General features: G+C 38.3%; 1 protein-coding gene across 9 annotated transcripts in view; it reads right to left on the bottom strand.

The window, feature by feature from the left end:
- map7d1b (MAP7 domain containing 1b) overlaps positions 1-20,967 on the bottom strand; it is a 54,236-nt gene that overhangs the window by 28,824 nt on the left and 4,445 nt on the right. For 7 of the 9 annotated variants that reach the window (XM_088090151.1, XM_088090149.1, XM_088090150.1 and 4 more), the window contains exon 2: positions 2,498-2,710. In XM_088090151.1, coding sequence (XP_087946277.1) covers positions 2,498-2,710 — 213 coding nt within the window. Of the gene's footprint in view, positions 1-2,497; positions 2,711-7,403; positions 7,668-20,456; positions 20,606-20,967 lie in introns of those variants that run through there. The other 2 variants (XM_088090155.1, XM_088090154.1) reach the window with 2 other exon arrangements.

The following is a 20,967-nucleotide window of genomic DNA, read 5'->3' as shown; positions in this document are numbered from 1 at the left end:
GGCCCTGCAGCACTTCAGCCCCGTCTCCATGGCAACCATCATTTCCTCCCCACCTTGCAGAGAGTTTTTCCTACACGGCCGAAGACTTCAGTCTGGCTGATATTCAGACGCTGTGAAGTGCAGAGAGGAAAAAATCTCATCGGTCTGAAGGTCTCGTCCCACTGAGACGTCCCTTAATGCATCAGTTCACCCCCCAACCCTCCACACGTCCTCACCATCAGTCCTCCTCCGATCTATACATCCCGTCTCCCCCACAGCAAATGATGATCTGGCTGTCAGCTGCTACCATCTGTCTGGTTATAATGACGCAATATACATCAAAACTCCCTTTAGGAGAAAAGTATGTGAACACAATGCATGAATGCGTTTAGGTTTTAAATGTCTGGTGTGTAGATTTTGTCTTTGAGGCAAGTTCAGAAATTAAACATGGACATTAAAAAATACCTTAATTAACAGTTCCATACTTTTAATGCCTTTTAATGCTGTGTTCAGGGTTCCTGCAGCTCAAGAAAAGTTAGATTTAAACTTTTTAACACTGCTCAGAATGAAACTGAAGACAAATTTTACAATAGTCCAAACTGAAGAGAAAAAAATGAACCAGCATCAGTCACTTTGGGTTGGGGAAATTTATCCCAAATGTTAATTTCAACATAAAACATGACTTTTTGGTCAAGTTAAAAAGTTCAATGAAAGTTTTTAAACATGAAAAATAATGAATATATTTTATCATATAGGTATCCATTCCTTGAAAAAAGCTTTTTGATTGGATGTTGTAAATGGTAAATTATTTAAAAAAAAAAAAAAAGATATTACCAATTATTTTGAGATTTACTATGCAAAATCAGAAAAAAAGTGATTCCAATTATCCTACGTTCAAGGTGTTAGCATTTTTAAGACTTTGACAGACTAACTTAAGACATTTTAAAAACTATTATGGCCTTAAATACAGATTAATGAATTTAATGCCTTGTAAGACTTTTTAAAGATCTGGTTGCATTCACATGAAATTAGTTAGAAGGAAGACAGCTAACCAGAAATCATTTTAGCGGACAACAGAGCAGGACGAAAAAACTAAGATAGAAAGCTGGCAACACTGACAGAAGATGACATTCAATTCAAAGTTAAAATATTTCAAGTTTTCGCCGTACTCTGCAAGGGAATTTACAAACAAATCCTTCGCACAAGGCAAAAACAGGCACACTCTGGACAATTACTGGACATTACAAGAAAAACTACATACATTAATAAACAAAATTACATTTTTTAATACATTGTTTTGCAGTCCTGCCATTTCAGACTTTTTGTTTGTTTTCCCTTGCCTTCCAGAGAGAGTTGTCCGTCTGTCATCTACCGTCTGCCTAAATCCATGTTAATGCAGGATAAAGGTGTTTTTGTTTAAAAAAGGAGTTTCTGAGAATGTGGGAGGCACGGCAGTGTTTTCTGGGAGCAACTGAACAATTTATACTGAGCAGGTTTTTATAAGAAAAAAAAAATAGCCTGACACACAGTCACATGGCCAACAGGAGATAATGCTGACTCCACATTTGACAATCAGCTATTGAACAACTAATCCTAAGAAAAAGGTTTTAAAAACTTGAAACAGAAACAGACTGGAGCATTTTCTTCACCTCTTTTGGTAATTACAGGTTTTGTTTATAATATTAAAACACTACATCATGAGAACGGAGACCTTGCATCGTGTGTAGTAGACAGGCATTCAAATGAGCACCAGTGTCTCCCTGCTGCATCACTCTGCTTTAATTACCTTTTTAATACCTGAAACCAGCATCCTATCTGATCTCAGCACTGCTATCTGCCTTATGCCTGCAAATGAGGTGCCAATACTGCACAATACAGCAGTCTCTCTGGATTATTATTGTTTACATAAGGGGGGGAAAAGTATCTTATCATTTTAAATATCAACAACACTACTGCTGAAAAATAAAGCACAGAAAAAGTTGAAGAAGAGATGTGAAGAATTTTAAAAATCCTAGTCTGCAAACTAGTTATTTGCAAACAAAGATTTTATGAACAATTAGATGATGCTATAATCTAATAAGAATCATCCTACACACTGAGCTAACCACTTTGTTTCTTTTTAAATAAGCCGGTAAAATGCAAAAAAATCTATGTGATGTTCCCTCTTTCAAAACATTCACCATCTGACCGAGTATGTGGACTCTATTTGTCTGTTTGGGGGAGCCCCTTCACTGTTTCAACATGACAATGAATTTGTGCACAAAGCCAGTTGCATAAAGCAAACAGTTTTCCCAGTTTAGAGGAACCTGACACACAGGCAGCCGTGACCTTAACCCCGTCCAACACCTCTGGGATTAACGAGCCGTGCCTTATCGCCCGACATCAGTGGCTGACATCGCTCATGCTCTGCTGGCTGAACGGGAGCAAATCTCTGCAGTGCCAACGTGATTTACTGCTGTGTTGCTGTTTTGGACTTTGTGGGCTAAACACAGATATTGAACAGCATCCATAACTGTACCTTTCTTGGGCTGAGGGCTGCTGCCGCCCGGGGTGGATGGCCTCACGTCTGTCTTGGAGGAGGCATCTGTCCTGGTGGGGGTCTCTGTTACGGGGCTGGAGTCTGTTTTCGGAGAGAGGTCTGTGATGGCCGAGTCGTCTGAAGTCTGGAGGTCCTTCCCCAAAGACTTGTCCTCATTCTGGATGGACTGAGACGTGTTCTGTAGCGGCAGAGCTGGAAAACAGAAGAAGACAAATTGATTGATAAAAAATTTTAGATGAGTGAATTTTTTTCTTTGCGCTGTCTCTGATGCTTTTTGTCCAAAATGTGACGTCTTGTTGCATCATTAGTCTCCAAAGTGACGATTTCAATAAATTCTAGACTTTTCTTTTCACATCCATTGCTGACATTTCTCCACTATAAACCTGGAAATCCTCTGCGACTTCATTAACACAACGCTCTCGCCTCATTAGAAATCATTAACATCTCTTTCACACACAATTCACACACATCAGTCGACTCGCAGCACCGCTGCACTCCCCCTCAGTCCCTGAGGGTTTTTGGTCCTGCAGAGAAAAAGCCTCCTGTCAACAGTGTTAAACACAACCGCAGAAGGTGAGACACTCGAGCGTGGGAATAAATCTTTTAAAGAGTGAAGCCGAAGCAACAGATTTACAGTATTTAAAAAAGATGGAGAGGCTCAGACACACATTGATTTTTCCTTTAGGGGCGGAAGTAAACATTGCAGATTGTTGTGTAAGTCTATCGCAGCTTTCTTAGAAAGACGAATGTTTACAGTGGTTATCGTGGGGATAATTAATGATAATTGGCTTAATTATCCCCACAGAGCCACCTAAACCGATCTATAAACCCACTGACTTCACTGTGGGGCACAAAATGTTTGTCGTTGCTCAAGATGTAAATGAATCAACAAAAACTTTCATAATTAAATATTAGTTATTGTCTATTTTAAGTAAAAAAATGTAAAACTACTTAAACTAAATCGCTGTACACTGAGTATATTTTGGGACAAAAGCAATTTGAAGAGCTGCTTCTGATTTAGCATTTAAATAAAAGATGTTTGCTATTTCAAAATACTTTTTACAGATTAAAATGTTTAACAAGTACTTTAGTGATTCAGTATCTTTATTCCATGAAGGTGGATAACATGTGAGAGACACATTTGAAAAAGGATCTGCCAAAAGCAAAGTAGAAGAGACACATCCTGAATTTTAGACTCCCAAATACACCTGTTATCTGTATGTTATCTGTATCTGGATACATTATGAAGTTAATAACATCTGGCCTTTGAATTACAGTAAGTATTAAAGAAGTATTTCACAGCTGGAAAGATGGTACTTTCATAAAACCGGGCTGTCTAGGTAGTATAAGGATGCAAATACTCTAGAAATTGGTGCTTTATGAGCAGAGAAAACAGAGAAAAAGGACGCTTTTAGTCAAGAGGAAGAAAACCTACAACTACCAGAAAGCACTGTGCTACATTCCTGCTGGTGAATAAGTTTCCCACCAAAAACAATATGGCAGCTGGTAACAAACGATCCGTATTACAGTGTGCTCAAATATTTTTCTGAAAACATTTTGGGTGAGAAATAGGCAACTCAGGAACAGAATCTTTGTTTATATTTGATCAGCGCTGCTTAGTTTTACCGAGAGAGGCCCCATGAAAAGATGCTTTTATGTTTGTTATGGTGGCAGTATAATCATCACCACCTGTTAACATGTTCTTAAATGTGTTAAAGCAACTTTTTTTCCCCACAAGAATATTCCCAATTCTTTGAATTCAGGTGATCTTGGCCGTCCTCAGTCGTTCCTAATTTGGGCTCACAGTATCTCTTACAGCCATATAAGGCCTGTAAACTGATCAAATTCAAAAGTCAGCCGCACTCGGTGAACAAGTAATCTTCTCAGGCGAGGAGGAGCACCGCAATCCTCTTTTTGCCAAATCCTAATCCTTTTTTCAACATCAGGTGGAAGCAGTGCCGTCCTGTCTGAACATGACGCTGCATCTTTTTCTTACTCTCTTATCTGAACACACACACGCAGAGCTCTAATTCACATCCTGTCACTCCTCCATTAGTATTCCATACAGCGGCCTGTGCATTTGGGCTCAGGGTTGGAGTACAGTGGGGGGAGCTGGAGAGGAGCCCAGTGTTAATCTGTGATTTATGTGGTTCGGTGAGCGTTTGGACGGGCCTGAGGAGAGCGTCACGCTCCATCTGCCCATTGTTGGCTGAGTGCAGAGGAGAGCTGGCCTGAAGCCTGCAGCCTCTCACCTTCCTACCTCACTATCTCTGAGCTCATTATTCCCACAGCTCTGGGCCTCGCTGTCTTTATCGCTCCTCCTTTTTTTGTCTTTTCAAATCCCACGTTTTCTTTTTCCTCCCCTGTCATTATAAAAACACCCTGCCGCACCATTTTTCCACTCTCTCATTGTCCTCCAGCTCTCCTTTCTCTATAAATCTCTCCCCTCGCTCTCCACGTGTCCTTGTAGAAGTGCACAAATTGTCCCTTCTTCGTCTTCCTGCTCCAGTCCCCCCCTCTGTGCGTCACTGCGGCTCTGCTCAGTTTGTCACCGACTCCTCCACTGTGACAGCCAGAGAGGGGTGAAGAGAGAGTCAGACGAGCAGCAGCCGAACTATCAGCAGGAGAATGAAAACAAAGACAGCAGGATTAAGACAGGATGTGTTTTGTGTCTTTTTGCTGCCCCATTGTCGCCCTCTGTCAGGGTCAGAGGTCAGGAAGTCAGGCCTCGTGACCGGATCTGTGTGCAGCCGTCAAGGGTGCTCATGTTAGGAAGTTTAAGTCGAGTTACATAAAATATTACATTTAATATACGGCTGCAAGTATTAATTATGTTCAAAATGTATTAATCTGTAGGTTCAAGGGGTGCTTAAATGTCAAGTGAATTTTGAACTCATCAGGAGTACTGCACAGCTGCTGAAAACAGTTATAGCAATTTCTGAAGTATGTTTTTGAGCCTTTTAATCATGGTTTTCTGTCATTTTTATCTATGGTTTTATTTTCTTGATATTTATCTCATGTTTTGATCATCAGAAATGGTTGATTAGGAGAGAAGTACTGTAATTTCCATGTTTTTTAATGTATAAATTAGACTTTAATAGTGTATAGACTGAGCAAAAGAAGACCTTTTAAGTGATGGAGTTAAAAAGCCACTTCTTTAATCTTGAGTCAACATTTCTGTGACTGAAATAAATAAGTAAAGTATCCACAACACAACTGTCTGAGAAGACAATCATGAGAATGAGATGTCCAAAGACCAAAAAAAGACCTCTTTTCCTCTCTCTTTAGCAGAGCTGCAACAACTCCTAAACAACATTTATAACAATTAATTGTTTGAGTCACTTTTAAGGAAATAAAAGCAAAAAAATTATCTGATTACAGCTTTTAAATGTGAATACTTTATAGTTTCTTATTTATCTGTGACAGTTACCTGAATATCTTTAGATTATGGACAAAAAATGATTTAAAAACTGATTGAAATTTTTTACTATTTTGTGGCATAGTACAAATTTTTAAAAAAAATGGATTCATTAAGAAAACAATCCACAGATTAATTGACAATAAGAATAATTGTTGGTTGTAGATTTTCACTCTTGCAAACTTCTTCCCAAAATATGATCATTCCAGGATTGAAGGACTTTTGTCCAGCTCAAATATTTTACTTTTTGTATGTGATTGCTTTTGCAAAAGTGGTAATGGATGTCTAATGGCAAGTAAACTAGGCACCACTGTGATAAAGTGCATAGAAAACTCTACAAAACAAAAGAGATCCCTCCTGTGACTCTAGTTTATGTTGCAGAGTTGACTCTAACTTCCATATAAACATGGGATGGGTGTGGTTGTCATGTTTTCTTAAATCTCTAAAGGTTACTGTAGGAGAAGAGTGATGACAGGAGTTGTGATGAACCAACACTGCAGTATAAACTTTAAATCGAGTAATAAGCAGCCTAGTTCAATTCAATACTCCCCGGGGCCCCAGTTGGTCTCGTACTGAATTTAAATTGAATTGAAATTTATTTTGAACATTTGGAAAAAAACAGGAAAGGAAAGAATGAACATACAAAAACAGACATACCCAAAAAGGAGTGCAAAGACATGCACACTTTCTTAAACTCTATACTATAAACTACATGTTATCATATTTATATTGTTATTTACAAGAAAGATGAGATAGAAATAGGAAATAATACTACATAATTGCACAAAATAAATTATACAATAATCCCTGTAAACACTTGGTGACTTTAAAATATTCCATAATGTGATATAGTATACATATAATACAGTATTGACATAGACATAGTAGCCCGTAGCATGACAATTGGTTATTTTATGTTGACCTCTGAGAGGTTTTGTGTTAGATTGGATTTTTTTTTTATTTGTTATTGTTGATAGATTGGGGAATTAATTATTATTATTATATTTTGCTTACAATTGTTGAAGTAGTTGTATATTTGTATTAGCATTATTATTATAATTTGGTTACCTATTTTATTAATTACAACTATTATTATAAATTTCTATTACTGTTTGTTTTTGCTGTAATGTTATGTTGCCTAGCTTGTCGCTTCAGCTAATGGGGATCCTGATAATAAAGTGGCTAATGTTAGCTACTATTATCAAACTTTATACAGACACTGCTGAATAACTCTTACTGACTGAGTCAGTCTACTGACTTCATGACTCACTTCTCTGCTTGCATGTATGCTGAATATTAGCTTAGCAACTGTCATTTTAACACAGCTGTAGCTCACGGAGGCAATTAAGGTGCTTCAAACAATTAGCGCCCGTTTGCGGCAAATTACGTCCTTCTCGGAGTCATAAATCAATTAAATGTGAACACAAAAACATAATAACACACAAATTAATAATAAATGTGACTTACACTTTTCGAGGATATCATTATCTTCGACAATTAACCTCCATAAATCCGCTAGAAAATGACGCTCCCGTTAACAGAACTTGCTTATGAATCATCACATTTTAAGGTTTTCTTCGGTTAATTTTTTTTTCCAGTGATAGCTGTCTGTAAATCCATGGCTACAATGCAACAGGAACTTCTAACAGCTAATTCGGCATACTTTGAATTGTGCCAAATAGCTAAAATGTAACTAAATACAGCCTTAAAAAAGGACTTGCGTGGCAACAGTTCACACCTGAATCATTAGCAACGGGACACTATACTTCCTGTTTACATCCCCTAAAGCATTATGGGAACTGTATTTCTACAAGTTAAGAGCATGATTACAGACAAAAACTATCAGCAGTGACAAAATTAAAGAATATTAAATATTTTCCTGTTTGATGGCACAGTTAAATTCCCTGGTCATGACAGGTGAAATTACACTGCAAAAAATCACTACCTCCAACAAGCTATACTGACAACTTGTTTTTTTTTTTTTTGTGAAAATCAAAATCATAATGTGGGATAGTAGTATCTTAATTTAAACAGGCTATGCAAACTTAATATTAATATATATACATTTCGTAGATTTTATTTTGCAACCTAAGAAAAAAATTGATAAAATCTTACTTCCCATGTCCTCGTATTTTAAAGACATCTGAAAGATTGATTTAAGACATTTTAACTAAAATTAAGCCCTTTTTAAAAAAAATCAAATTCATTCAAAGCCGTTTAAAACCTTTTAACCCTTTAACACCTGGAATTGACATCTTGCTTCTTCAGACATCTTTCATAAGTATAAGTATTATAACCTTTGAAATGTAAGAACTTTTTAATCAGCAAGTTGTATAAAATGATAAAATTGCAAAAAAAAATTGTAAAAGAGAAAATAAAAATGAACTTATCAAAAACCTTAGCTAACAAGGGGAGAGAGTCATTATCATTAGACAATTATCAAGAAAACTATATTTACTGTATAGCTTTATAATTATGTATTTAAAATTAGGTTACTTAAAAATAAATTAGCATTATTTATTTATTTTTATTTTATTTTAGCACTTTTTTGAGTCATATCCTGTGTTTGTTCTTTTACTTTCTTTTATTAATTTCAGTTAATTTTCTTTTACCTTTTCACTGATTTCTTGCTATTTTGCGGGTCATTTCTTGTTAAGCTGCTTTTGGCCTTCTTTACAAGTTTTTGAAAGAAATTAAGCCAATTTGCTCAAGTTTCGAAGGGTTATGGTCCCGTGGGAAACCTGTACATGTTTTCAGTTGTGACCCTGCAAAAACAACGAGAGTTTATACAACCTTGCAGAAATACACGTTCAGCATCAAGTCATGGTTATCGCACATGATCAGCCGTTCATGTGACAGGCTCCATTTAACACAGAAACACAGATTCAGCATGATGTTCACCCGTCGCTGCCTCCCCTCCCTCCCTCAGAGCTCCTCGTCCCTCCACAGCCATCTCAGGTTTCTGTGCCACTGTGACAGACTCTGGGTTTATAAATAGCGATAAGCACCATACTGAGAATGTCGGCCATAAAAGGGGCTGGCTTCTGTCGAGGCACCTTGGGACGGCACAGCGGCCTCAAACTGCAGCATGTGGTACGCCAGATTTACTGCGCAGGCAGGGCAGGAAAACTTAATTTTGTTTGTGTGTGGGCCACGTTGGCTGGTAAAATCCAACTCCATCTGGCATAAAAACTGTTTTAACCAATAACAGAATAACACAGAGAAGTGTACGCCCAAATGAGAGCTGGTAACCTGCCAAACTGGGAGTCAAACTGGACCGAAATTCACCCATGGTGGTCAAAACAAAAAACTTAGATACTCTGACACTGGCTACAGTTAGATTCAAACCAATATTCCCCTATTAATACAAATATGACGATATTCTGAATTTGATGTGTCATATAAACAGCAGCTTCTGTTTAAATATTTCAAATAAGGCTGTTTTCCAATTAAGACGTGTGGCATATGCTGATATAATTTGGGTTTTAGGAGCATTAGTTGGGCATGAATATACAGCCAGTTTAGAAAATGCACCTCAATTTGGGTTTTTACTACAGTTTGCAGCACAACACCTCTTGTCTGTTCACGGTTGGCTCTTTGCGTTGTCATGGATACGCTGAACACAAACCAACTTGCCAACAGTTTGTAAAGCTGTGGGGTAGATGCGAGCAGAAAAGCCTTGATTTTTGGTCAGAATTAAAAACACAACTGCTTTTAAACTTTATGAAAGACTGGAATATAAAAAGGTCTTTGGATGAGCAGAAATATCACAGCGCCAACATTTTCAAGAGGTTGATTTAAAGGGGGCCAATTGTGCTTTTCCCTTTTTTTTATTGTTTTATATAACATTTTTGTGCTTGTAAAAGGTCTCCTAAGTATTCTAAATCCTCCTCCGAACAATGAAGGAGGGATGCTGAACTTGCATGGTCCAACAAGCTGTAGAAAACCCTGAAAAAAAAATCCTATTTTAATGCAAAGAAGCAAAATGACAAGTGGCTCCAGCTGCTCTACTTTTGCATATTTTATCGTTATAAATTACATGTTAGGACACGTTCATTAATCAGACTATGCATGGCTGCATGTAAATGGGAGTATTAACGGAAAACTCATTTTTATTTGCCATGTAACAGCTTAGTAGGAATATTGTCGTTATCAGAATAAGAGCGAAAACAGAATATGTTGTGCATGTAAACATACTCAGTGTTTTCTGTCAGACAGCTGAGGCAGTATGGATGCTTATTTGTCTGTTCGAGTGCACTGCATTCCCCATAATTCCTTTAAGACAGGCTCACAATCACACATGTAAAAGCTGTAGTCAAAACAAAGCTGAAGAGTTTGTAACGGGGATTTACAAGGTGCATGTAGGACAACCAATCACACATTATCTCTGCTTTCAGTCCTAATGTTTAGAACAGGGGGGTCAAAAGGGTCCAATCCAGCCCTCGGGATGACTTTACAGAGTGTGAAATTTAAAAGTCGTTATTGATTTTAGAGCCCAGCTGATTAAATCTCTGGCATCGACAACTTAACACGTTCCTTCTCCTGTAAAGGCAACTTACTGTGTGTAAAAAGTAGTATTCTATAAACAAACCAGTAGGAGAGCTCTTCTTATTTTGTTACTTGTGTTGCGTCCCTCATTTTCTGTCGCCTCTCTGCTTTTGAATAAAGGCAAAATCTCCAAAAAATGATAATAACATTGAAGGTATTGTATGCAGAAATTGTAGACTACTGTTTACAAACAGTAGCTCCTGCAAAAGCGAAAGCCCGAACCTCCTTTGTCTTCTTAGCGTTTCCTCTCACTATATTTGTGTTTTTTGGCGCTGTGTCTGGCTTTTAAGTCCTAACCTCACATGTGCACTGTGCCCAGGAACGTCTCAAACACAGCAAAATAAGTATAAAATAAGAAAATACAGATGAACACACTACCACACACTGAGAGTCAGTCATAAATGATAATTAAGAGGGATTTCGTTTGCATTTTGTTTGTTTTGTTTTTAGAAAAATCCTGTATTATATACCTTTAACGATGGCTCTGTCTATTCAACCACCACAGTAAACGCCAGTTTATGGTTTCTGTGTCCACGACCTTGAAACTAAAGCAGCTAAATTGAATTTTAGCCATCATTAATTTATGTGACATTTCAAAACGTCTCTTGTGATAACATCAAAATTGTAATTATAGGGGGGAGTTTTCTCTGTTGTGTTTTAATTATTTAGTCCCCTCATTTATATCAATAAGTACAGGCAAAATAACACTGCAATATAAATTTCATGAGCGGTTGTATTCACAGTTGTAGTTGTATTAACAATCTAATTTGAGATTGAGAAATTAAATTGCATCACAATGTTTAATGTGCATAACCTACATTTGCATCTGCAAACTGTTTCAACTGCACATCTGTTAAATATGCAAAACTGACTTGAAGCTCTCTACATTTTTATGCAACTGAATTAATTTCTTATCTATTCTACTTCTGCATTCATATTTTGAACACTTGAAGTATGACGCACATATTTGTGCATTCTTTTAGGTTTTTTAATGCAAATACTTTAATATACTTTTATTTCAAATACAACATATATCTTCTTGCATTTTAGATTTTTGTCTGTTTTTCTATTTATATGTATATGTTACATATTATTGCATAATGCACATTTTACATTTAATTCCACTATGTCTGTATAATACAAGATCAGCTAATATCTCCCATTTTCCCCGCAGAGATCAATAAAATATTCTGAATCTGAATTTGTATATTTTGGAAAAAATTAGGTCCATGCTACAATATAATAGTATATTTTAAATGTATACTATACTATTAAAAAGCTACTAGTTTATGTGATTGTAGGTACAGTGAATATGGACATTACTGATTATTTTATTTATTTAACCAAGAAAACCTCTTGAGATTAAAATCTCTTTTTTAAGAGTGTCCTGGCCAAGAGAACCAGCAGCATAAGTTACAGATGAACAAAAACCACAAAATCAAAATATGCAACTCCAAAACATTGGAGCATTATAACGCGCAAAAAGAACACAAAATGAAGTTACTACAAGGAAGGACTAAGAAGTACATTAATATATGCTATAAATGTACCATATATACAAGACAAATTCTGATACACCCTGACATCGGCATGCAGAAGGTTATTTTAAAGTCCTGCAACAGAAAGCAAACCGTCTCTTTAATTACTCTCTTTTTTTAAAGGTGGCAGGGAGCAGAGCCCCATGTGGTGTGAAACAGGTCAGACTATTGTTTGGAGTTGTGCATGAGAGACCCAGCATGTGAACGCTCATATATGCATGTGTGTTTGTGTGTGTGTCTTTGTGATGAGTGGGACATGTTGGATCTGGGTCAGGCCGACCTCAGGAATCCCTGGCATCTACATTCCCCTTGCACGTGTTTATACGGCAAATGTGTGTCTTTTGTGTGCATCTGCATGGTCTGCATGTGCCAAGGATTCAAAGGATTATTATCATACAAAAAAAGGAGAGGAGATTACTGTTTGTGTGGTCGAAGCAACAGGACAATATCTGTCCACTTACACAAAATGGACAAACTCAGATTAAATGAGTTGTGATATTCCAACCAAAAGCAGACAACTTGTTAAATTTACAACCTTCCGCTGAACGTATTTGACTTGTTATACACTGTCAAAGTGCACATGTGGCCTTAACGGATGCTTCTTCCTCTGTGGATAGAAAAAAACGGAAATGCTCTTGGGCAACAAGCATCCACGCCCCAGGGAAAAGCAGAGGAAGAGCATTCCTGGGACACTGGTGGTGCTGAGAGCAACAACAGCCAAAACACGCCTCCGGTGTGGAAATCTGGAGAGCTATAACCAGCCTCTGTGTCATAAATGTTTGCAAAAATGAAACTGCTGAGTAAATATTTAAGTTTTACACCAATTTGCACCTTAACAGCAGGAAAATCTGTTGACCATTGTACCGAAGCCGCCAGCTCCATCTCGTGACAAACAACAAAAGCACTGAGTAAACCAAAAGGTCACCGAGTCCAAATTCAAGCATGCACGATATAAAAAAGCCCACAAACAAAATGTCAACCACACAACTGCCTCTGAAGGCACAAGCCTCACGAAACAGATGCTGCACAAACATTTGAACCCCTCAGATTCTCCCGTTACGCCGTGAGAGGTCACCAGAACCAGCAGCTGTGTTTGTAGTGACTTCCAGGTCACAGCAGCAGCAACATGCGCAGCTACTAATCACTGTCACAGGAGCAGAAACGCCGCTTCTTTGTAATGATGGAAGAGGAGAAATGCACATTTTAAAGCCAGGTTTCAATTACAGACCACTGTGCATCAGCTGTTACAGAAAATGCTGCGTTTTCTCTTTACAGTTTGACTAGAAATGAACATCAAGGCGCGCCACAGTTAGCTGCTACGCCTGTCATGTTCTCCCTTTTCTTCTTAGTATTTTTATCAAATTATGGGTGTTCGATATCAAACAAAAGTAGACACAAAGTTAAGGAAAAGCTTCTCATTTCTAGCCAACGACCAAGGATTTGGTCGCCTGAAATGATGACTGATAGCAGATTGTATCGGCTGTAGCTAGTTAGCATAAACTAATGCTCATGTTAAAACTCAGTGAGTAAGAATATTTGTGCATATTTTTAAAAATATTTTTGTGCAAATATTTGTTCTTTTTTTAACTTTTATTTCATATACAGCATATCTCTTCTTATAATTTAGATTTTCTTTTCTTTTTCTTATATTTTTGTATTATGTTATATATTATTACATAATGCACTTTTTTTTCCTCTTCAAAAGGCATTACGGAAAAAAACTAAAACTCAAATGTGCTATTATTAACTGTACATTACCACATTTAAGAGTCTTGAAAAAAGGGCATTTTTAAATAAAATGTCTAGTATGGGAAAGAAATGTTATAAAAATGAATGATTATGTAACACTGCATTATAATTAGTTTAGTTTGAATAATTTCTTCAAAAATTTTACACATTGTTGGTTCATTTATATATTGTATACATCTTATTAATATGATTGTTTATGTATTGGCTTTTTACTTATTTGACATTCTGGTTCCATAAGTGAGCATCATAAATTAAATCACCAACATTGTATTTCAGAGACAGATATAAAATACCTTAAAACCGAAGCAAATAAATCCAAAATTATCTGCATAGCTAGATATTGTTAAAATCTGTCTAAAACACATCCCATGTGACTTATATTTTTTCTCCGAGCAACAAAATATTTGACTGATCCTGACACAATATGCTGGTTTCTAACAGTAAACATCAGTGTGAAGGATGATTTTCTCATCGTCTCAACAACTCCCCTGTCTCTGAACACAGCACAAACAGGAGAAAGTATTAAAAGTTAATTCAAGTACTACAGTGTTTTTCTGGGTCTGAAGACGAGAGCTAAAATAGATTCAGTCTGAGAAGCGAGTGGCAGGCGACAGGATGTTACTCCACTGCAAACAGAAGGGATCTCCAGATGCTTTTAACCACAGAGAAGTGGGTTACCCAGTCACAAAGACGCACAACAGAGCCGAGCATGAATCATATATGTTTCATCTATTATTCACTTTTTCCTTCTTCTCTTTTCACCGGCTCAGGGTTAACGCTAAAAACTAAGGTCAAAGGTGAAGCAGCGAGAAACTGGGAAGACTTTTAAACCATTTTTAAACGTCGGGGAGCTGAGAAAAGCTTTTTCTTTAAGACGGGGAGAAAATAGCTCAGGCGTGGTTTGTTGTGACTGCGGCTGTAGTCAAGGAGTTTCACTTCTTTACATATGACCTCATCATTAAGTCATCATATCCTCGACATAGCAACCGTCAGCACGGCACATGATGTAAATAAGCAGCGAGTTACCACAAGGTTTTTACATCGAAGGCACACAGACGGACGTAATAACAATAAAGCAAAAAAAACATGGTCATTCGCACGTTTTCTACAAGCTTGTGGTGTAACAAACAGAAGTGTGACCACTGCTTTAAGAGGAAGAGACCAAAAAAAGAAAAGAAGTAGCACCAAAGCTGAGGACTGAACTGTGATCACACCCGAAATGTGTCCATATAGCACACAGCATCAAGGTTTATGTGATTATTTCATCATTGATTCATCTTCAGACTATTTTCAGGATTAATCTATTGATTGTTTTGTTTAGAAAATGTATAATGTATAAAAATGCTCATCTTTTTGGGCTTTTAGCCCTTAATTGATAGGACAGACCGAGTGTGAAACGGGTAGAGAGTGCGGACGACCTGCAGCAGAGGGCCACGGCCGGAGTCAAACCCGCGGCGGCTGCAGCGAGGACAAAGCCTCGGTCCATGGGGCGCCCGCTTTACCTACTGAGCTACTGGGCACCCAAACTTTTGCTTTTTTGTTCAGTGAAAAAAAGGGACTTTGTAAACATCAAGGTCTTGAAAAAATGTGATTATTATCATTTCAGCATTCCAGTGATGATCAGCACCACTGCATAAGAAGTCACAAAGGACTCTGCTGAAATAACAATGTCAAAAGAAACTGTTATATAAAACAGCAGCAACAACTGAAACAAAAGACAGAAAGAAAAAGCAAACAGAGATCTGCAGCAACAATGAGTCGCACTGCAGCTGATCCGTTTCCTGTTTATTTCTGTGGTTACCGCAGACCGCCAGCCTCCTTCAGACACTGACCATTACTGCATCCGCGCCTGAGAGTGACTGCAAACAAATCTACTTTGTGTTGTTACAAAGCAGCCATACTTGCTCCTTATTACATCTAGTCTTTTTTTTTCATTTAACCAACTATTTTTCCAGAGAGACCTGGCCAAGAAGACAGAGTGTACTCCTTGTCTTCATCTATCATGTGACTTTAACGAAGAACTTGGCATTAATATTTAATAAAAACTAAGTCTTGATAGTCTTTGTGATGGAAACTTGTGATGGAAACATTAAAATCAAGTGTATATAGACCACAGCTGCCCCGCCACACTCACTCACCCACTTGTTTTGGACTCATAAAGTAGGGCATAACTGTATCTGGCTGACTAATGTTGACCTGGCAGCGTGGCGAGGTGTGATGGCGGACTAAGTTTAATCTCAGCTGAGGTCCGGTTTCAGCGCTGCGTCACTGCGGGTCAACAAACGACAGCTGGAGAAGATAAATACAAGTTAATATTGTGCTCTATCTCCATTAGAACTGGATCAATAAAATCTTATTTTAACCGATGATAATAGATCACACTTAAATAGTTAATCATATTTTGTATTTTTAATCTAAATCTGCAAAAAGTTATCAATAATTTTACTGGAGTAAAAAAGTACAATATTTGCCTTTAAATTATACTGAAGTAGAGAATGACATTGCAAATAAAGTACCCTAAAACTGTATATTAGTATAGTACTTGAGTAAATGTACTTAGTTACAGTCAACCACTGGACATAAATATTTTTAGTTATTGGTCTTGGTGTTTTGGGGAATCGTTTCTAATTTTTAAAACACATTTTGCATCTAGTATTGAAAGATTGGCCCTTCTAATTAATGAGGCAGGCAAAAATAAAACATTTAACCTGCAGCGAATTAATCAAATCTAGTAAGTAAGATCAACAGGAAGAGGGTGCTGCAACATCAGCTCTGTAGTGTTTTGTTTAAAAATCATCACATGTGCGATTGTTTTGCAGAAGAAAATCAACATGCCGGAGGACAACAGAGCATCACCGATGACCTCTACGTGATTTACTGCAGATCTGACCATCAGACACATCAGTCAAGAGGTGGTGTAACGTCAGCTGAAAGCCCTCCGGATGAGGGGAAAACCTGACCAGCTGCAGACAAAATGTACCGGCATCTTGCTGCAGCCCGGTCTTCATCTTCCATCCTGCAGATTAGAGCTTTTCAAGGATCATTTCAGGGTAGAAAAGGGCACAGAGAGCTGCTAGCTGGGTCACAGCAACTGGTGCGTGGGTAATGGAAGAAGCAGAGTGGCGTCATTGAGGAGACTGCAGAGGTAATCAATCGACTGACGCAGCGGAGACGCTGCATTTCGAACCGGTTCAATGCTGTTCAAAAATAGCCGTCCGAGAGCAGAAAAACACATGGAGGTGTTTGAAGACAAAGAAAACATCTGACACACCACATGACGACGCATCCTTACACAACACCAAGATGTTTTCTTTCTGCACTGTGTTTGGGAACCATTACATTGCCACCATTGTCATATCTGGGGTTGATCAGTACAGCTTAGTTTAATTTTAGTCAGAAAACTATAGTAGAGAATTGTGGGGTTAGACTGTTTTTCACCATTTCACCAAGGTCAATGATGTCCTTGAGCCATCCTTAACTCGATAAATACCAAGAAAAAACTGCTGTGAAACAACAGACTTTGGCTAAGTCAGCAGTGCAAAGCACACCTGTCCCACTGGCTGAAGAGAGCCGCACAGCCATACCCTTTAACGCCAAAATGAGTGTGTGTATGCACTTTTTTCAACGCTAAACGCACTAAATATATCCTTTCTGATTGCCAGTAGCAGCAGACGAGTATGCCTTTCCGCCTGCAAGCTGGTTTGGGGTTTTGATTATATTTAGAATAAACACAAATACAGCCATTTAAAGTTGTGTGTCCCTCCCCCTGAGCCAAAATCTTAAAAAAATAAGTCCCTCTCCAAAGCTTAAAAAAATATTTGACATGCCTCCATAGTTTTGCACTTCCCCCTCCCCCCTCATGAATAACAAACAGTCCCCTATTATGAGTTTTATTATGAGTTGTCCTGGCTTCCAGATTAAATTAGGTTGCAGTCTTGCAGGCTGTTAGCAGCATGCATCAGCCATCATCTGCGCTCTAATATTAGAGCCTGTGGGTCCTGTGACTGAGATGATGTTTGCTGAGTGACACATGTGAGTTCAAGTGGGCACGAACATCAAATGTGGCTACATTAGGGCTGTTATCACACACACGTACATACGCACACACACACACACTTCAAAGCAGGAGGAAGGGGGGAGTACATCTGTTAGTGATTCCCCTGAGGTCGGAGCAACACATCAACAAAAACATCCAGTACATACTGCAATGCAGCATGGGTAACAGCGGACAAGTACAGGACAGGAACCAAACAGCTGAACACCTACACCAGAATTTTGCTTCCTGAAATAATACTCGACATGTTCGTACATCATCTCCTTCAAAAGGAGGATATTTGAGCTTCTCTTTTGCAGCAAGAACAGCAAAAAAAAGCTCCTATTAAACACTAAAGATGAATTCAGCCGCATTAATATTGATCAATTAAACTTTAATTGAACGGCCCAGTGCCCAAGGACATAAAATCCGACTGAGCTGCAGAATTAGAAAAAAGGAGGGAGGGATGGGGGTGTCTCTGGTTTAGCTGGAAAGGCCCCGAGGACACAAGCAACACTGTAGTACTCTGTGTAATACATCACAGTCAATGAATATTTAAGTCACAATCGGGTGCAGAGCTGCGTCGGGTTGAAAGGACAAATTCATGTGTCTGTTCCCCGTAACTACGGCGAGACATTAGACCTCAGTGAGAAATGTGGCTGCAGCACCAGGTAGGTCAACTCAAATATTTTCATCATCAGTTAAGTTTCAGTTTCTGCGATGGTTTGATGTTATGGTTTGGTCTATAAAATGACAGATAAAGGGAAATAATGTCTATTACAATCTTCCAGAAATCAATGTGACACTTCCATATTACTTGTTTTATCCAAGCTAATCCAAAAACTAAAAATATTCAGGATACTGTCAAATAAAACAAAGAAACGCAGCACATCTTTTCAATGCAGAAGCTCAAACTGGAGCATTTTTGCTTGAAGAATGACAAAAATCTTTACTTGATTTCTAAAATAGTTGATTATTTCAGCTGTAATCCTGATTACCTGTTCTTTCATCAAATAGTTCCTCATTTAAATCAAAATTCAGCCAATTTTAGGGCAACGTTAAACATCTCTGTTAAATGAAATGAAATGTAAATAATATCCATCTCTACCAGTAAGCATAACTCAACCAATTTTTCAAAAGACAAGTAATCGACGGATGTGCAAAAAGGAAAATAAACAATCATGAGAGGATACAGTCGTGGTATGATAAGTCATACAACTTTAAGTCATAATGGATGAAAAATGTGTTTTGAAAGTGAATAAAATTTGCAACTTATGTAAGCAAACACACAGTAGGTTGCAACTAAATATTATCATGATTATATTTTACAATATTTTTATTATTATAACATCCACTTCCTAAAGGACAAGAGCTGAATTTGCACCCAAAATGCTGTCAAAACTTTTGTTTATATAACTGCCAATGTAGCCTCCATAATGGAAGAAACAGAAAGAAACAAAAAAACAACACCCAAAATCACAGAGATACCGATTCACGTGCGGCTGATATTATCACGTGACCTCTGTGTTTGTAGTTATGGTAATTTGAGGTTGAATTTTTACTTGACAAATTACAGATGTGGCGATTTGCACGAGATAAAGATCAAAGGCGACCTCTGCAATTATTGCAAATTGCTACAGGTCAGCAGGTAATTGGCACCAGCCACCAGCCAAATGCTGGTAAATTTGCAAGTGGCTGCTAGATTTGCTTCACTAATCGGCCAAAAAGACAACAGTTATCTACTGAGAGGCTGGTGGATGCTGGAATCCATCAGCCACAGTGGCAGGTGGACTAAAAAGTTAATCCCCATCCCTGCGTCAAGTCCTGAACAAGTCATTATTTGTCTGTCAGCTGGTCTTCTGTACCAAAAACACACTTTCCTCCTGCTCACTTGGCTGCTGTAAGACTCATCATTAATCCATGAAAACATTTGGGCAACATTTAAAATCTTAGAGGTCTGAGTTTAAGTCACAGTCGAGTTGCAAACTTTTTTGTCAAATTATGTCTAAAATCATCAAACTGGTGACTCAAATCTACATCTCTGTTTAGTTATATAACACAACGGTGATTCATGTCAGAATCAGCCGTCAGTCAGTTGTTGCTTTACAATCGTAAACATCCTCTGGTGCAGCATCAGGAAGTGATGTGTGTTGCTTTTCCTGTGGCAGCAGCAGTTAATGTGGACTAAACAGAGGGAAACATGGGTAAAATTAGCATGAGCACTAAAATGATATTTGGTAAGTGTACTGCAAAAAATGTCATTATTGGAAACTGGGTTATTTTTGATTAAGTGCGAAACATTCGCAGTCTTTGTCGGTACTGTTGACTGAGAACGCGATCATCGGCCTGTGGCTCTGATATCTCTCAGTACTGCCTCCACTTTAGCTCTTAAATAGTCACAGGTGTGTAGGTGTTGCTCCAATGACTCAAATCTATAAAATGTGATACAACTGTTCTCCTTTATGACTAAACTCTGCCTCACGCCGTTCCCTAAAAGGATTAAGCTGCAAACAGGATTACTACATATCCACATCTCATTCATGATTTTTTTTAATGCCGGATACGAAGGGAAACATGACTAATCTCTGCATAAACGCTCAGGAAGCTACATGCTTCTCCTTCTTCACACTGGGCAGCAGAACGGAGCATTACCTCTCTTTTCCCGTGCGAGCGGTCAGCGTCATGGCTCTGATTGATAGCATCTGGTCACAGGGACCGCTGACGTGGAGTTTAGAGGAGAGAGCGCTCTCCTCCTCCACCTCCCTTCTTCTTCTTCAAGGATCCACTCAAACCACAACAACCAAACCTCGACTCCCCGTCCAGTTTCTCAGAGTCATTCTCGCCGAGCACTTCCACAAACTCAGCGCTCATACCACACGTACAAGCATTCGAGCCCCCGGGGGGCAAACAAGACACAGTTGGCAGAGCTGAGAGAAGCTGAGCCCCTTCAGACTGCAGCAGCTGACAGGAGTTTTGTCTTTAGTTTGAGCTCTGATGATAAAAGAAACTGTGTTAAAAACCATGAGTTAATACAGAAATGAGGACTGAACAACGCTATAATGTAACTTTGAGTCGATTAGTAAATAAGGAAAAAAAAATCTTGTGATGATCATTGGGGAATGGGAATTGTGGAGCGTTTTGGGGCAGCATCACCATCTTAGAA

Source organism: Plectropomus leopardus, chromosome 17, assembly GCF_026936395.1.
Source record: "Plectropomus leopardus strain MGB_pleo_1.0 chromosome 17, ASM2693639v1, whole genome shotgun sequence".
NCBI classification, from domain to species: domain Eukaryota; kingdom Metazoa; phylum Chordata; class Actinopteri; order Perciformes; family Serranidae; genus Plectropomus; species Plectropomus leopardus.
Note: the sequence above shows the minus strand (reverse complement) of the source record. Positions and strands in the feature narration are given on the sequence as shown.